The 17,009-nt window shown below is 39.1% G+C and overlaps 1 protein-coding gene across 1 annotated transcript; it reads left to right on the top strand.

Moving 5' to 3' along the window:
• Positions 1-726: 726 nt before the first annotated feature.
• WEE1 (WEE1 G2 checkpoint kinase) lies at positions 727-14,737 on the top strand. Its single transcript, XM_031460045.2, has 11 exons — positions 727-1,695; positions 3,158-3,363; positions 3,849-3,912; positions 4,100-4,272; positions 4,752-4,873; positions 8,237-8,383; positions 10,777-10,872; positions 10,960-11,045; positions 12,093-12,263; positions 12,356-12,501; positions 13,404-14,737. Exons 1-11 carry the CDS (start codon positions 1,123-1,125, stop codon positions 13,555-13,557), a joined length of 1,938 nt encoding a protein of 645 aa, XP_031315905.2. The 5' UTR covers positions 727-1,122; the 3' UTR covers positions 13,558-14,737.
• Positions 14,738-17,009: the final 2,272 nt, after the last annotated feature.

Here is a 17,009-nt window from a genome sequence, read left to right as displayed (position 1 = left end):
GCTATCAAATACTAACGCAGTGGGCACCTGGTTTTGTGCTGAGGGCCGAGTGCGGTGCTGCTCCTCTTTACTGTGGACGAGTGGGGGTGGGGAGCCGGACAGCAAAGGGGACCACGGCCTGGGGCCCTCACAACGCTGCGGACACACCGAACCCAAGCAGCCTCTCTAGGGGGAAACTGCGGCTCAGAGGTCGCCCCATTGCCGGTGACCTCGCCTGGAGAACACGCGAGTCCGTCTTCTTGCTGACTTGGGTGTCGGCCTAACCCATCCGCTCACACAGCTCTGACGGGTCCTGAGGCCACAGTCACCGTTTCCGGCTCAGACCTCGACCCGGGAATGTGACTCCTCACAGCCACGCCCACAGCGCCCCAGGGGCGGGCGCCAAAGGGACGCCGGACGGGAGGCGTGTCTCCCGGGGCAGCGCCCGAGGGCCACGGCGGTGCCGGCCAGCCCAGACCCGCAGACACCCCAGGCGCTCCCCCGCCCTCTGTCCGGCTTCGGACTCCGGGGAGGCAGAGGGGCGGCGAAGAGGCCGCGACACTCGGCTCGGCCTAGTCGAGCCCGCAGCCTTCGCCCCTCCCAGAGGGCCGCCTCGGCTCCCCAGGCCGACCCCGTCTGGGCAGCGCCGGACCCGCTCCCAGCCATCTGGCTCGTTCATTGGCCCGCGGAGCCGCACCCGCCCAGGCCTGGCCCGGCGACGAACGGTGGGGCGGAGCTAGCAGGTTCGCGCCAAAATCGCGTAGCCGGCCCCACCCCCGCGGGCTACGTCGCGCCCTCCTTTTTTTTCAAACCCCGAGATGGGTGGGGATTGGTGGACTGCGCACTCACGTGGTTAACGGTCGCGGGAAGCCGCGGAGCCCGAACCTGCGGCTGGACCTGCGGAGACCCCAGCCTCGGCGCCCGGGCCGCCCCGCCTCTGCCAGACAGTCCGCGCCGCCGCCGCCCCCGCCGCCCGCCGCCCCGAGCGTCCCGGAGCCTCAGTCCGCCGCCTCCGCGAAGGCCCGCCGCCGCGACCAGCGGGCGCGCCCAGTCGCACGTGGCGGACCCGCCCCCTGGGCCGGCCGAGTGCTGGACTCCGCGGGCCCAGGTTCTCCGGTTCTCCGCCCCGGCCCCAGGGGCGAGATGAGCTTCCTGAGCCGGCAGCAGCCGCCGCCGCCCCGCCGCGCCGGGGCCTGCACCTTGCGGCAGAAGCTTATCTTCTCGCCTTGCAGCGACTGTGAGGAGGAGGAGGAGGAAGAGGAGGAGGAAGGCAGCGGCCACAGCACCGGGGAAGACTCGGCCTTTCAGGAGCCCGACTCTCCGCTGCCGCCCGCGCGGAGCCCCTCAGAGCCCGGGCCCGAGCGCCGCCGCTCGCCCGGCCAAGCCCCCGGTAGCCCCGGGGAGCTGGAGGAAGACATGCTGCTGCGGGGCGCCTGCCCGGGCGCGGACGCGGCGGGCGGCGGGGCCGAGGGCGACTCGTGGGAGGAGGAGGGCTTCGGCTCCTCGTCGCCAGTCAAGTCGCCGGCGGCCGCCTACTTTCTGGGCAGCTCGTTCTCGCCCGTGCGCTGCGGCGGCCCAGGGGACGTGTCCCCGCGCGGCTGCGGGGCGCGCAGAGCGGGCGAGGGCGCCTGCTCGCCGCTGCCTGACCACCCAGGCACCCCGCCGCACAAGACCTTCCGAAAGCTGCGGCTTTTCGACACGCCGCACACCCCCAAGGTGAGAGGACGCTGCTGCCGGGGCGCCCCGAGCCCGCGCCGGCCCAGCCTTTTAAAAAGGCCGCGGCGCCGGGAGTCGAGCGCGGCGCTGCCCGGGTTCGGTTACATAACCGTCCGGCCGCACCCCCGCTCGCTCCCCTGCGCCGTAACAAAAAGTTGGCAGCCCCTTTTTGGGGCCCAGCCCAGAAGTTGTCCGTTAAGATTATGTAACTGAACAATGGGCCTCGTCTGGAACTTCTTCATCTTTCAAAGAGGCTGATCGGCGCCGTCCAGGTGGCTGACGATTTAACGCCCGCCGAGTCGGTGCCGCCCCGAGCGTGGCAGCGGGAGTGTGGCACCGATAACGTGGTTTGGAAGGATGCTCGAGTGGTGCGGGCCTGGCCACCTGACACTCCCGAGCGCCGCAGCCATCTGGTGCCTTTTAAACGCAGTGATCGGTCCTGTAATTTGGGCGGCTCACGCAAGAGTTCGGTTAAAAAAAAAAATTCATGCGCTTATCATTTCGTATCAGGTGGCCTTATGGGGGGAAAGTCTGAGATACCGAGGGAGACTACGCTTCGACTTGGGAGAAAAGGCTGGCCTTCAAGCATTTACGGTCTTAAGGACTCGTAAATAACTCAGAGTAGCGTTTAAACCTCTTTCCGGACAGAATATTTATTGGGTAAGCGTTTGTTTACACCCTTGGGTTTGCGGTGCCCAAGTTTGGTCAGCCTAAATTCCTAAGCCTAAGATAAGGAACATCCAACTGTTAAAAACCAGCTTTGGTATTATTGCCTGGACCTTTGTGCTTTTGTGCTGTAGATAATGTATCTTAAAGAAGTAGGTATTCGGCACCTGTTTGTTGAGAGGCCAGTGAGTATGCAGATTACCACCCCAGAACTTTAGGTGTAACAGATTTTAAAACGAACACTTCCTGAAATTAAGACAAGTATCGCATTTATAAGATTTATGTGGAAAATTTACCTTTTTAAGTGAGTCAGGTTCAGTACCGAGAGTCATTAAACTTCAGGAAGATGTGTGCTTTGGTGCCTTGCTGTTTATTAGCCCACTTGCCCAAGGCGAAATCCCTCTGGAAGTGAGGGGAGGAGTCCTAGGGAGGTGGCTTTCAAAGCTCTTCTCAGATGGGGGAGGGGAACTTTTATAGGGCTCCCTGACTGCTTTCCATTTTTAGATGGATTAAAAGAGTTTGTTAACTTTTAGCCTCTAGAACAAGCTTAATTTTAGTCTGCATTCATAGTCTTTTTAGGGTTAGAGACCTATTTTCCTCGGCCTTTTCAGAAAAGGTGGTTAGTATACAGCTTCAGACTCCTAAGTTAACCATTGTTTATTTTGCATGAAAGATAACAAAGACTTGTGTGTTGCTTTGGCCTACACATTCAGCCACGTGAAAAGCTTGTTGAAAGTTAGGTTGAGAAGGCAGTTCTATAGCCCTTGGATCATGAACATTTTTTCCCCTCTCCTAGAGTTTGCTCTCCAAAGCTCGAGGAATTGATTCCAGCTCTGTTAAACTCCGAGGTGGTTCTCTATTCATGGATACAGAAAAATCAGGAAAAAGGGAATTTGACGTGCGACAGACTCCTCAAGTGAATATTAATCCTTTTACTCCAGATTCTGTGTTACTTCATTCCTCAGGACAGTGTCGTAGAAGAAAGAGGACATATTGGAATGAGTAAGTTATTTATTATTCAACAGTTTGGTTCCTCAGCTACCCAAGATTGATTTGGTATACTCATCAAAATTTAATTTCAACTGAATGACATGGAAGTTTATACACTGAAATTTTTCCCCATTGTTAGTAATTTTCAGGAGAGAATGGTGGGAAGTAATCAGCTGTGGAAAAAGAGTGGCATGGGAAAGGAAGGAATAAAAGGCCTAGATGGATTCTAGGAAATCTGCTGGTGTCAAAAATGAGGCAGGCAGAGACAGTTGACATAGAAAGGCTTTAATTTTGATATGTGTGGTGATGTTGGCATATCTCAACAGGAACAGCATTTTCATCAGCTGAGCTGTATTTTGTGGTTACACAATTAAATGCTTTCTTTTCTCTTTTCATTCATTAAATTTTCATTTTACTGTACACCTATCAAATAAACTTTTGAATCTCTAATTGATACATCTGTCAGATATGTTGATGGAAAAAATAATATTTTTCAGTTCCTGTGGTGAAGACATGGAAGCCAGTGATTATGAGTTTGAAGATGAAACAAGACCTGCTAAAGTAAACAGCTTTTTATTGTTTTTGAAATGATTTTCTACTTCTTAACAAGCTGCCATATGTACATGTTAAATAAATGTTAAAACATAAGATATAATGATTTTTAAGTTTCACACGTAATACTTTCACTATAGTAAAAAATCATTTTCATACCTTTGTATTATGTATATGGATACACTTTTTATTACAGAGAATTACAATTACTGAAAGCAATATGAAGTCACGGTATACAACAGAATTTCATGAGCTAGAGAAGATTGGCTCTGGAGAATTTGGTTCTGTGTTTAAATGTGTGAAGAGGCTGGATGGATGTATTTATGCCATTAAGCGATCAAAAAAGCCATTGGCTGGCTCTGTTGATGAGTATGTATTAAAGATTTTGTCTTTTGCTCTTTTGTTCAGTATGGTGTTATAGATGTTAAGGCTTTAGGTGGTTAAGCACTGAATTTAATTAATTCTCTAATATTTGAGAAATTATAATGATTTAATCAGATGCATTTCATTTTGTGCCATTAGTTCCTATTAGACTTGGTAGAATAATATAAGGAGTCTGATTTTGGAGTCTAACTTAAATTTCTTGTTTCTAGTAGCATCCTTGAATTCATACTAATGTGGAGTTCATCTTTCCTGAATACTAGGGCCAGTAAGGTTCCTTCTAACATTCTTTAATGAAAAAATCTGGTACAGAGTCTTAACCCACTCTCTCTTGAAGCAAGTTGTTCTTCAGCATAATGATAGATACAGAAGTCAGGATTCTCTTACGAACTTTCAGATAAGTTAGTTCAGTTTAGGCTTGAATAAAAATGATTTACCAATCTGTTAATCTCAAAAATTTCTCCTAGGCAGAACGCTTTGAGAGAAGTATATGCTCATGCAGTGCTTGGACAACATTCTCATGTAGTTCGGTATTTCTCTGCATGGGCAGAAGATGATCATATGCTTATACAGAATGAATATTGTAATGGTGAGTAATGTCATGGTTCCCCTGTAAAAATTTGTAAGCTCAAGAAAATGAACACCAAGGAAATAATATATTTTTATCCATAATCTTGCTCTAATTCTGTATATCTTTATCGAAGATCAGAAGCCCAACATGAATTTCAAGTGCAAGTAATTCTTACCTGGAAGTTAAGACTGAAAACCTTGTTCCTTCTACCTGGGTAGTAGAACTATGCATATTATTTATGTGCCTGTTGCTCAGATTACTCAGGCCCTTGCCGTGTATATTTCGGTATCCCTGGCACTTGGCATAGTGTGTGTGGAATAGAGTGGATAATAACCCAGGCTCCCTGCATCTGGCCTTCCCTTCCCATTTCATTTTGTGCTGCTAAAACTGATAGTGATTGCTCATAAACAGACGGTGACTCTCCATTGATATAAATTCAGTCATTTGTCCAGTCTTGCTCCCACTCCCATCTATCCAACCTAGTTTATTACTAGAATTCACTAAGACTTTTCTGTAAAGAGTTACGTTCTTTTAGCTCCCTAGCCATGCTTCCCTCCCCCTCATCCCCCCCTTCCCCATCAAGCATCTGTAGAGGTTTAACTTTGGACCTTTGTATAGCTTTGAATTTCAGCAAGTGCTTCAGCAGCCAACATGGGTCCTTCCTTTTTCATTAAAGCTTTACCAAAGTCCTGGTCTCGATTATGATTCTTACAGACATCTGTTATTAAATACCCAAATCTTTATATGTGATGGATTTCTACTTCTTTATATCTTCTGTGAACACTAGAGAGTTTAGAATTTACAGAACACATGAGTAGCAAAGATTTTCTTTTTGTTGTTTCTCATTGTTTTCTTAAGACAAGACCAGCCGTTTCATAGCTTGTGAATAAATATGTGGTATAGGTAGTAGATTCAAGTTTTCTGTATTTGAAAACAATGAACAAAACAGAAGTAAAAGAGCCATTTCTCATACCCGACTTCTCATTGAGCTGTATTTTATTTCCTTGAATAACTTAAAATAAGTGCACAGTATACAGCATTGCTGCTAGTTTGTTTCACACATCTCTTGAAATGTTTCTGTTCATACCATCAAAATATTTATGTAGCTATCTGCTTTGTGGACCATTCTGTTTCTTAACCTCTATTTTTTAGTTAACTGCATTTAATATAGTACAGCTTGACTATAATACCTTCTTCCCTTCATATTTGCTAGATGCCATCCTTTTAGTTTCTTTCTACCTCTCACCTTGTTGATGTGGCTGGCTCTCTTAACAAGTAATTCATCCACAGTCCAAGGATCACAGATTTGTAACAACCTACCTGTACATGGTTGTGTCATCAGATGACTTTGAGAAAACTCGGGCCTTGGGGGTTGGGGAGGAATTGGTGGTCTTGCTACCCTCTCAGATTACAAAGACCTTGTCCTGTAATAAAGTTAGATTATAAAATAATCTTTTGAAACAGTTTATTATTTTGGAGCAGTATAAAACTCTTAAGGAATATACATCTTTAAAAAATAAACAGAACTGGGCTGCCTCTTTGTATGATTGTTTATTTTGCTTAGATAAAAGAAAATGAGGCTATCTAGATACATTTGTTAGCTCTTCTTTTCTTTTGTTTCCCTTTTCCACCATTCTTCTCTCCACTTAAACCGTTGAATGTCCTAATTGGCCTGATCTTTAGATCCTTTTCTACAGTTTCACAGGAAAAAGATTCTGTTATCATTTATTTGTAGTGTTGATTAACTGATATACTTTATCTTAACTGAGTTTTCTTACTATCTCAAGCAATCATTTGCATTTTGAGCCTTTTATCTTTGGTGATAGACTGAATTTCTACTCTTGATAAACAAGTGTAAAAAATGTCGATGGATAGAAGAGGAAAACCTGAAATATCTGATGAGTGGTTTGTTCTTCTCACCTCTAAAAATAGATAGGGGAACTAGCCCAGCTATAGTTGCTAAACCCACTAAAATGCACCTTATTTCTTGATAAGCTTTATCTAGGACTTCAGGGTCACCTGTCTGACAGACTTATTGACCTGCTCCCTTATAGAGCCCTCTCTTTCCCCCAAAGTTCAAGATTTCTACAAGCTAAGTACAGAGAACATACTTAAGCTTAAGATACCCAGGTGTGTGATTTATTTTTATTTTTAAAACACATTTGACATTTTTAAATTCAGTCTTGTTCAAATTGTAGGACCGTCTTTTCTGACTAGTATATCATTGACCTTGATTTTATTATCTTGGCTCTGATTTTATTATTCCCAACTAAGCTTTAAACAAATTTGTTTTGTTTTTTAATGGAAGTACTTCAGATTGATCCCAGGACCTCGTGTATGCTAAGCACATGCTCTACCACTGAGCTGCATCCAGGATACTGGTTTTTACTTATAAAATGTATAGACTCTGTTGTCAAGGGTGTGGGAATACATGTATTTGCATAAATTAATGATGGGATTATGAATTGATACACCTTCTCTGAGGGGGACTGTGTGCCTGCCTGCCTGCCTGTCTGCCTGCCTATGTGTGTGTCTGTGTGTGTAATAGCTCCAGATTTGTCTTCCAAAGCTCCAGATTTACATAGACATATACTAGCAGAGTTTAAGTGGTAGCCATTTTGAAATCAATGTCCGAGTACACTGTTATTTTATGTGAGTTTTTCAGAGGCAATCAAGTCTTGGCACTGATGATATGAATACCATCCCTAAGCTCTTTTCGAGAAGGATAAAGAGAAATGGACTGCTTAGCTACAGAAATTTATTCTATATGTAATAAATTAGTATCATACAGACACACTATGCATATATATTACATTGTACATTCCCTTTGACCCAGCAGTTTATTTCTGGTAAATATACTAAGTATGTGTATAATGACCGATGTACAAATTTATTCCCGAGACCATAGTATATAGTATTAAAGGCTTGGAAATTATTTTTAAATGTCTATCCATTAGGGGATTGGTTAGTACATTACCATTCAGTTATACAATGGATTTCTATAGACACAAGAAAGAGGGAGCAGTCTTTGTTTATTGGTAAAGAACGATCTTCAAGATAATGCAAATATGTTACTGCTTGTGTAAAAAAGGAGTTGAGAGAATACATAAGAAACTGATAATGTTGATTTTCTCTGGGAAAGAGAACCAGGTGGGTTACTGGGGTATATTTTAATAAGACAGCAACTTTACATTATATTTTGTGCCCATGTGAGTACCCTATTAAAAAAATATGTAAAATTTTGATTTCACAAGCAGGTTGAAGGGAATAGGTCCTGTAAAATGTCACTTTCTTGGTTGAGTGTGGTTATACAGTAAGAGGGAAGGAAGAAAAATAATATTTCAGAAAGAAGAAAATGCTAATTTTTCTTGTGTTTGTTAGGTGGAAGTTTAGCTGATGCCATAAGTGAAAACTATAGAAGCATGAGTTACTTTACAGAAGCAGAGTTAAAGGATCTCCTTTTGCAAGTTGGCCGTGGCTTGAGGTATATTCATTCAATGTCTTTGGTTCACATGGATATAAAGCCTAGTAAGTATCATAGATCCTCTGAACTGTGTTCTTTAGAGTTGTAGAGAATAAATGATTTCATGAAAACATATACATCTTGATATGTTTTTTCATTGTTAGTTTTAAAAGACTTTTGACCCACTTAGTAGTAGTGTTTTATTTCCCATCACCTCTTCCCTTGTTACCCAAAAGTTTTGAAATAATAAATTAATTTTTAATAAAAGCTGGGAAAAACTTGCTGCATCTTACGGGAACCACATAGTCTTGGAGTGGGACTCTGATGGGGAGACTAAGATCCTGTGTTTAAAGCCCCTTTCTTGTACTAGGCTATTGAACCATAATTATAAATTAATGCTAGTGGTGCTAATGGGGTTATTACAATAGAATGAAAAATGTGAATATGTTTTGAAAACCTAGGTGCTATGCAAATCTGGAGGTATGTCTAGTATGTAATGGGAGTAATACATTGTTATATGACCCAGAAAACAAAATGACACATGTATTATGATTATAACTGCATTAAAAAGGTTGCATATAAATCGGGGTTGGAAAGTATAGGAACATAGTGGTTTTATTTTTTTCTTTAGTGTTAGATCACTTTTCAGCTAAAAAATTGATTTTTATATATAAATGGCTCTAATAGATCAACCATACTATGGCTCAGAACAACCGCATAGTATTCTTTCAAAGGCTTTTGAGATTTCAAACTGAAGGAAAAGTGGTATGAATCAAGGTGTAGGCCTACATAATTTTAACTTAAATTGAAACAAAATTTTATTACAGAAGCAGTGATTAGTATACTGTAGAAATATCTTAAAATATAGACAAGCCAGACTAAATCCCCACTTTTCTATTAATCTTTGGAACTACAGTTATAAAATAATGTCAGTGCTGCTAACAGGGTTATTAGGACAAACTGAGGTGTAAAAATGCTTTGAAAACTTATGTGCTATACAAGCATGGTAGTATTTCTAGGCTATAAAAATACCATGAAAATGTGACTATTCAGAAAACAAAATGATACATGCATTTTGATTATCTTGCATTAATAAAAGGATGCAAGTGAGTCCTACACTAACATTTTTGTAAAAATTCTTCTCAATTTATCAAAAATAACATCATAGAGTACATACTGTTTTATAACTTTAAGTCAACTGTCTGTACCTTTCCATTTCAGTAGATTTTCATCTCATATAGTAGCCAGATTATATTAAAATTTTCCCTAGCTGACCCAAGTTGATTTGTTCAAACTAGTATCTGTTTCAGGATGTACAGTATATCTGGTTAAAACCATTTTTCTTTTTCAGGTTTTACCATTCCCCTACTTTAAAAAAGTAATAATAAAGACTTTGTCTTGCAAGATACACTTTCTTCTGGATTTGACTGGTTGCTTCCTTGCATCATATAGCTTATTCCTTTCTCTATCCTATAAATTAGAAGCTACAACTAAAAGGTTGATGGATTCAAGTTAAACATTTTAGGCTAAGTGTTTTTAAGTTGAATTTAGTAAGTTTTTTAATCTATGGAAATGTATATGATTCATGGGAATTTAAATCATTTTATACAATTATATGAACTATGTGAAGAATTTCTTTTCTGTACGTTAACTTACTAAAATGTGTATTTTCAAAAAGAGAAAAAATACATTTGAACTGATGGCAGTAAATATGGATCAGTAAGGTTTGCCCATACTCATTCATATCATATATTAAATGTCAGACAAACATAGTAGACCCCTTATATTACAAGCACAAAAGTTAAAAATATTAAGACATGTGAAGTTTTAAATTTTCATTTACAAATAGCACACCGTAAAATAAGTTGTCCTGTAAATAAAGCAGAATTGGAAAGATGACTCCAGTGAATGTAACATTTATAAATTCAATACTATATTGATAAAACTATTAAAATAAAATCTGCCACTAAAACTTATGTGAATCATGAGATTACCTGAATTTGAAGGAAAAAAGTATGGGTAAAGCAGAAATGGTGAACCACAAAACCACATTGGGATGTAGATTCTGTATGATCAGCCAAACTCAAGAGCTACATGACTTGTTCTTTTCACACTAGCCTTGTAACATTAAGTTAAAGCATCACAAATTAGTATGTTAATTGCCTTTTGTATTATTTCTAAATAATTAAAACTGCTGTAGATTAATGTGTAGGTGACAAGGGTCTAATGTGATTTCCAAGTGTTAAAGGACTAGTGCTAGGCCAGAAAATACATTCGTAGAAAGTATAGCCCCAGTGCTTATCACCTAACATTCTCATTCTCACTGGGTTTGGGGTAGAACTCATGAGAATCTATATATGTAAAAGCTACCAGCATGATTCTGTTGTCTGACCTTGTTTGTGAACTTTGGTTCTACTATTAATTGTTAGTGTGGCTTACCTAAATAACTGTTCGACAGGTAATATTTTCATATCTCGAACTTCAATCCCAAATGCTGCCTCTGAAGAAGGAGATGAAGATGACTGGGCATCCAACAAAGTTATGTTTAAAATAGGTAAGAAAAAAAGATAACCAGATTATTTGTTAAAATAAAGGAGGAGAGGCTATTTTAACTTTTGACTATTTTTTTCAATACTTCTAGGTGACCTTGGGCATGTAACAAGGATCTCCAGTCCACAAGTTGAAGAGGGTGATAGCCGTTTTCTTGCAAATGAAGTTTTGCAGGAGGTAGTGTGTCTCCTTTAAGCCGTTTGCTTTGTAATACTTATCTGTTGATAGAAGATTATAAATGCAGATGTACTAAATTTTAAGCTAATGAGTAGTAGAAAGGTAATACAAAATGAAAAGTCTTAACTGTTAGCTTGTGGGGTTATTTAATCTAGCGAAAGTCAGTAAAGGCAAAGATTTATAATGTTCAACAGTGGTGGAGTTGTGGTAAAAGAAGTTTCCATACATTACTGGTGGAACTTTAAAATGTCATTGCCTTTTTGGAGTGTTAGTATCTATCAACATTTTAAAATCATGTACCCTCTGACCCAGAATTTCCATTTCTGGGAGTCTCTCCAACAGAAATATTCATATACAAATAAATTGAGAATAATGTAGAGAGATATTTAGCAATAAGAGAATGATTAAATTATGGCACATAGTTGACAATACTGTTTCAAAAGTAACAAAACATTTCTTGATAAGAGTCTAATTAATTAATTATTTTAAATTATTATTATTTTTTAATGGAGGTACTGGGGATTTGATCCCAGGACCTTGTGCATACTAAGCATATGCTCTACCACTGAGCTATTTCCTTCCCCACCCCTTGATAAGAGTTTTAAATGAAAACAGAACAAGTAGAGCAAATGAGTTGTATGATCCCATTGTTCTTGTTATATGTATAAATTTGTGTCTTTTATGTATATGCATATTTCTAACTTGTTGATGTATGTATGTTGTGTATTTTCATATGTATGCCCCTAGGGGATAGGAGTTTCTTCCGAGAGTTGAATTGGGCTATTGATAAAGAGGAGGCCTTTCGGAAATGCCTGAATACTTTTAGAAATGTATTGATCGTCCTGCCCCAGAATGTGTATTACTTTGTAATTTAAAAAAAATAATAATCTCTCCAAATTTAGCTTGTTCTCTGAAAAGGTCCTAAACTCATTTAAGTGGCATTGGACATTTTAATGTAGTCTTATTTCTTCCTAAATCATCATTGAGTAATCTTACTTTATTAGGTCCATTTTATATTCCCTTAAAATTTTCTTTTTAATTTTACAGAACTATACTCATCTACCAAAAGCAGATATTTTTGCCCTTGCCCTCACGGTGGTATGTGCTGCTGGTGCTGAGCCTCTTCCAAGAAATGGAGACCAATGGCATGAAATCAGACAGGGTAGATTACCTCGGATTCCACAAGTGCTTTCCCAAGAATTTACAGAGTTGCTTAAAGTGCGTATTTTATATATGAAGCACTTAATTGACACAATTCAATATTTTATTAAATTGCATATCTTTACCTTAATTTTACTTCTGTTTTTAAGGTGATGATTCATCCAGATCCAGAAAGAAGACCTTCAGCAATGGCACTGGTAAAGCATTCAGTATTGCTGTCTGCTTCTAGGAAGAGTGCAGAACAATTACGAATAGAATTGAATGCTGAAAAGTTCAAAAATTCGCTTTTGCAGAAGTAAGTGAGGGGTTTTTTGGTTTTACTTTCTCATTTTTATTCTCAAATTTTAACAAGAGATGATTTAGGCTTTATGACAATGAAGAATATGGTGGCTTGGCATGTTGTACGGTTAAAGTTTGGGGACTTCTGCCTTAAATTAGTATTTGACCTATAAATTTAGATTGTTTCTAAACTGAAACTATGGACTTAAAAAATTTTAAGACTAGCATATATTTGCAAGTGGTGATAATCCCAAGCCCCAGATTGTAGCAAAAAACTAAAATGAGCAGGTACCGGTTTCCCTCTAAACTCTCCTCATAAATTAACGTTTTTCTTGAAACATTCTGTTCTACTTATTTTTATGAAAGGATGAAATTAATGTTGATTAGGTTAGTAGATGATTTGATCTGAATAAGCTTTGACATTTTTGGAAAACTGGTTGGAATGATAATGCTAATTCATTTGCTTTATTGCTACCATTTTGATTCTAACCTAATAAAACTGACTTGAAATATTTAATGGTTTATTTGCCATTAGTTTGATAGCTATCAGTTTATATAAAGAGAAAGTAGAATTTTCCTTTTGCCTCTATTATGTAAAGATACTTTCACAATATGAATTAGAGTTCTATTTGAAATTATTTTTTAAGACCTAAAGTCATTACTAGCATTGCTAACGTTACTAGCATCCAAATGTATATAATATTTTAATTCTGAAAGCACAAAGTAAAAGTATTTCATGAATTTAAGTTGAGCAGAAGCTAAAGTTTCATATTGTGTATTTTCTTTCCTCAATTGCATCTTAGAATAATGATGGCATTCAAAGATCTGATAGTGTAGTTTGTATTTGGCCTCTTAGAATCCCTTACTAAGATTAATAAAGTCAGTGAAAAGTCTTGTTTCCTATTTTTATGTTCTTAGAGAACTCAAGAAAGCCCAGATGGCAAAAGCTGCTGCTGAGGAAAGAGCACTCTTCACTGACCGGATGGCCACTAGGTCCACCACCCAGAGTAATAGAACATCTCGACTTATTGGAAAGAAAATGAACCGCTCTGTCAGCCTTACTATATACTGAACTACTCATTTCCCACCTCCCCCCAGAAAACTGTGACAAGAGGAAGCTAGGTTGAAATCACTGCTAGAATCCAGTTTGCAATTACTTTCTCAGTCGGTATCAGTAGTTTTACTGAAATACCTTTTAGGACTTTTATTTGTGAATTACAGTTGAAAACTGTATTTTGACCAGTGCTATATTAGGCTTTTGTCTAGTCTTACAAGTCTGTCTTCTGTAGGATGTCAGTCACTGTTGGATGTTACACCAACCTTTCCAAGGTTAACCACTGTGGTGGTGTGCTGCTTATAGTTTGCTGTTGCATTGTAATAAAAGGTATCTTTCCCTGTAGTGACCTGTAAAAAGGACTCAAGGGCTTTATTACAAACATATTTTCCCTTTGAAAAGGGAAATGCTAAGAGACTCAGTACTCCTCAGCCTTCCGTGTACCTGTGTGTCAACCTTTTCTTTCTTTTTTTTTTTTTAATTGTGAATTATACTTGTATATCCAACTGGGAGCACTTTGTAGGCATTGCATGAACCATGGAATGATAATTCTGTGGAAGTATTGCCTTGTGAATTTGCTGCTATTTTAGTTTTGTCTTTGCTGTAAAATTGTAGCATTAAACAATCATTGTTGTTAATAGGCTTTCTTTTTAAAACAATTATGTGAAATATATAGCTGCTCTTGATGAAAAGCAGTTATTTGCCCTTATTTTTCCTTTGAACTTTGAAGCTAGTGCATTGGAGAAATGCACCTTTTCCCCTCTTTGGAATGCTGTATTAATGTAGTATAATTATTACTGGTTTTGTAATTTTTCCTGATACTGCCCTACCCTCTTTTTAAAAAATGTTTCCTCCCTCCACCCAAGTTTTGTACTTGATTGTATTGTTAGTCTGTTTTTAAATGTTTTGCCCGGTTTCTCTTCAATATTGTGTACATAAACTAATCTTGATGATACTGTACATAGCTGTTTAAAATGCCAGAATGACTTCTGACTATTCCAAGCTTTTCACAAAATACATTTTATCTGTGATTAGCCATTTGACTAACCATGCTGGCTAACAGATGTTGCAAAAAAAAAAAAAAGGAATTTGTGTATTTGTTTTTCTATTAATTTTGGTTTAAAACATGTTTGCACTTGTCTGTTTGACTTGTGTTTTATTAACATTGATTGGCATATTAAAAGTCACTCTGAGCTTACGTTAATTGTCTAAATCTTTGTGGTGCCTATTTTCTATTTTATCTCCATTATCACTACATTTTAAAATGTAGAGTATAAAGTATATAAAGTCCCCAAAACAGAGCACATTTTTGATAGACTGAAACATTGATTATTTAATGATGAGCTTAAGTCCACAATAGTGTACGTTTGGGGATTTAAGAAAAATTTACCCATCATCCTTGAGGTTTTTTTTGGCATAAGGATTTAATATTTTTACATCACGTTGCATATTATACATTCGATCTGTCAGAAATGTATAATGCAGTTTAAAATAGCTTTATATTGTTAAGTGAATATAATGGATATGATTCATAACTTTGTAATTTGAACTGAGTCACAGGAGAGAGCTTTGAAGTGGGGAGTTTTTAACTCACTAAATTGGGCTGAGTTTTAGAATTGAGTGCAAATTTAAGTGATTGGCAATGTTAATTCTGTGTGATGTCTTTTTCTGACATAGATTAGAACCAGAGAGATAAGCACTGAAGGCCTTCTAGCAGATAAAAATGGATGTTACAAGATCCTTGTGCTTTTTGATCATAGGTAGGTCATATCTCTTGATTAGGATCTATTCTATAAACACTTCTAACAAGTTTGATTATTTTAGCTTTTAGCATGGAATGTTAAAAAGCTCAGTTCAGAAGTGTGAGAGGAATTGGTGCAGACAGATAAATTAGATATAAAAGCTGGTAAGTGTGGGAGGCAGAAAACCTTTAAAAAGGCTGTATAGGCTGGAACAGAATATATTTCAGCCACTGAGGACAAAGCTAAAAAATAAAATAGGTGTTTAGTAGCATCACTCATTAAGTCATTAAGGTGCATTTTTCCTAGTGCACTAGCTTCAAAGAAAAAAATCAAGTGTTGGTTTTCATCAAGATTTGCAGTAAATTCTTTACATACTGTTTAAGAATAGTAAATTAAGTAGAAAAAGTCTAATTTTCAAAGGACATTCTTAAGCTATCTGAAAGCTGATATGAGAGTCGGGCTCTTATTCAACATAGGATGCTTATGTTAAGTGCCTTTTATATGCCACCTGGTAGACAGAAGAAATAAGTCTTTGCCCACTAGGGACTTGGGATAAAATAGAGGAGACTCATATAAACAGAATGACAATAAAATGTGGTAAAGTCCTATGTTGGAGGGATGGCTCAAAGGACAATTACATACCTTGGAAAGGTGCTGGTGGCAGATAAGAGAATGGATCCTGGGAATTACGTTTAGATTAGTTTCAAAGCCATTGTAGTATTGAATCATGGTAAGACTAAGGAGGGCCTGAACTAGGACACCTATGGATGGAAACAAGGGGCTAGGATTTCGTTAGATGGGAACACTGCACGTTGAACTGCAGTTTTTGTTTTATAACAGAGTGAGAACTTGTTAGTATAACGTCAGGATATAAAGCTACAAGCGCTAATACAGAAGCATTGAAGAATTTCCCAGAAACATTTATTAAAATGCAGGGGCCTATTTTGTTTGAGTCAGGTTTTTGGCATTGATAAAACAACTTTTTTAGAAAGCTAACTTTAGTAAAGAAGAAAATTTTGAAATATTGACTTTGCAGTTGGGTAGGAGGAATAAGATACTGCAGTAAACTACAAATCGAAACTGTTGCCTTACCTTTATCTTGCCAGGAATCCAAGGCAGCCCCCTTAAACTAATGAACTAATGTCTTTTGAAAAGACAGTTCTCAAGCTTTGATTTTGACTCTGCTTTGTCCCAGAGGGCAAGAAATAAGGGCATTTAAAAAATTGGTAACAGCTGGGTTTGGGTATTGATAACGAAAAAAAAATTGATAATAACATGGCTTTAGGCTGTTTCCTAATTCTTAAGCAGCAGCATCCTGATATTAGAGTAGTTCTTCCTCCCCTATTCAGTCTCCACAAAGCATCACTGACTTCAGCCAACAGATCAAGTAAGTTGTTGCATCCTTAAGGTATTTTTCTTTATGAAATTTTTAAAGGCCAATTAAAGCAATCAACAAGGAGGATGGATCAAAAAGAATTTTGGAAGTGGTTTGGATATTGTGAAAATTTTAAGTGAAGCCTGGAACTAGGATTTTGGAGGAAACTGCCTCAGTATTTTGAAGGCGTTTGTATAACTGTAAAAAGCATCACTGAAACTGACTGCGGAGTGAGTGGATCTAGAAATTTCTCCTGCAAACTTGGTTGTTTTGTTAGACATTTCTCAGAAGCTCAGCAAAGTAGATTTTTTATAAAAATGGAAGAGTAAGACATTGAAACTGTCCCTCTCCCA

Source organism: Camelus dromedarius, chromosome 12, assembly GCF_036321535.1.
Source record: "Camelus dromedarius isolate mCamDro1 chromosome 12, mCamDro1.pat, whole genome shotgun sequence".
Classification (NCBI taxonomy): Eukaryota; Metazoa; Chordata; class Mammalia; order Artiodactyla; family Camelidae; genus Camelus; species Camelus dromedarius.
This window is presented reverse-complemented; position numbering and strand designations above follow the sequence as displayed.

Bases quoted from the DNA above. Each gene is read 5' to 3' on its own strand.
- WEE1 (XM_031460045.2), top strand. From the start codon at position 1,123: ATGAGCTTCCTGAGCCGGCAGCAGCCGCCGCCGCCCCGCCGCGCCGGG. The intron at 1,696-3,157 runs GTGAGAGGACGC...CCCCTCTCCTAG, and splicing joins ACACGCCGCACACCCCCAAG to AGTTTGCTCTCCAAAGCTCG. The intron at 4,874-8,236 runs GTGAGTAATGTC...TGTGTTTGTTAG, and splicing joins ACAGAATGAATATTGTAATG to GTGGAAGTTTAGCTGATGCC.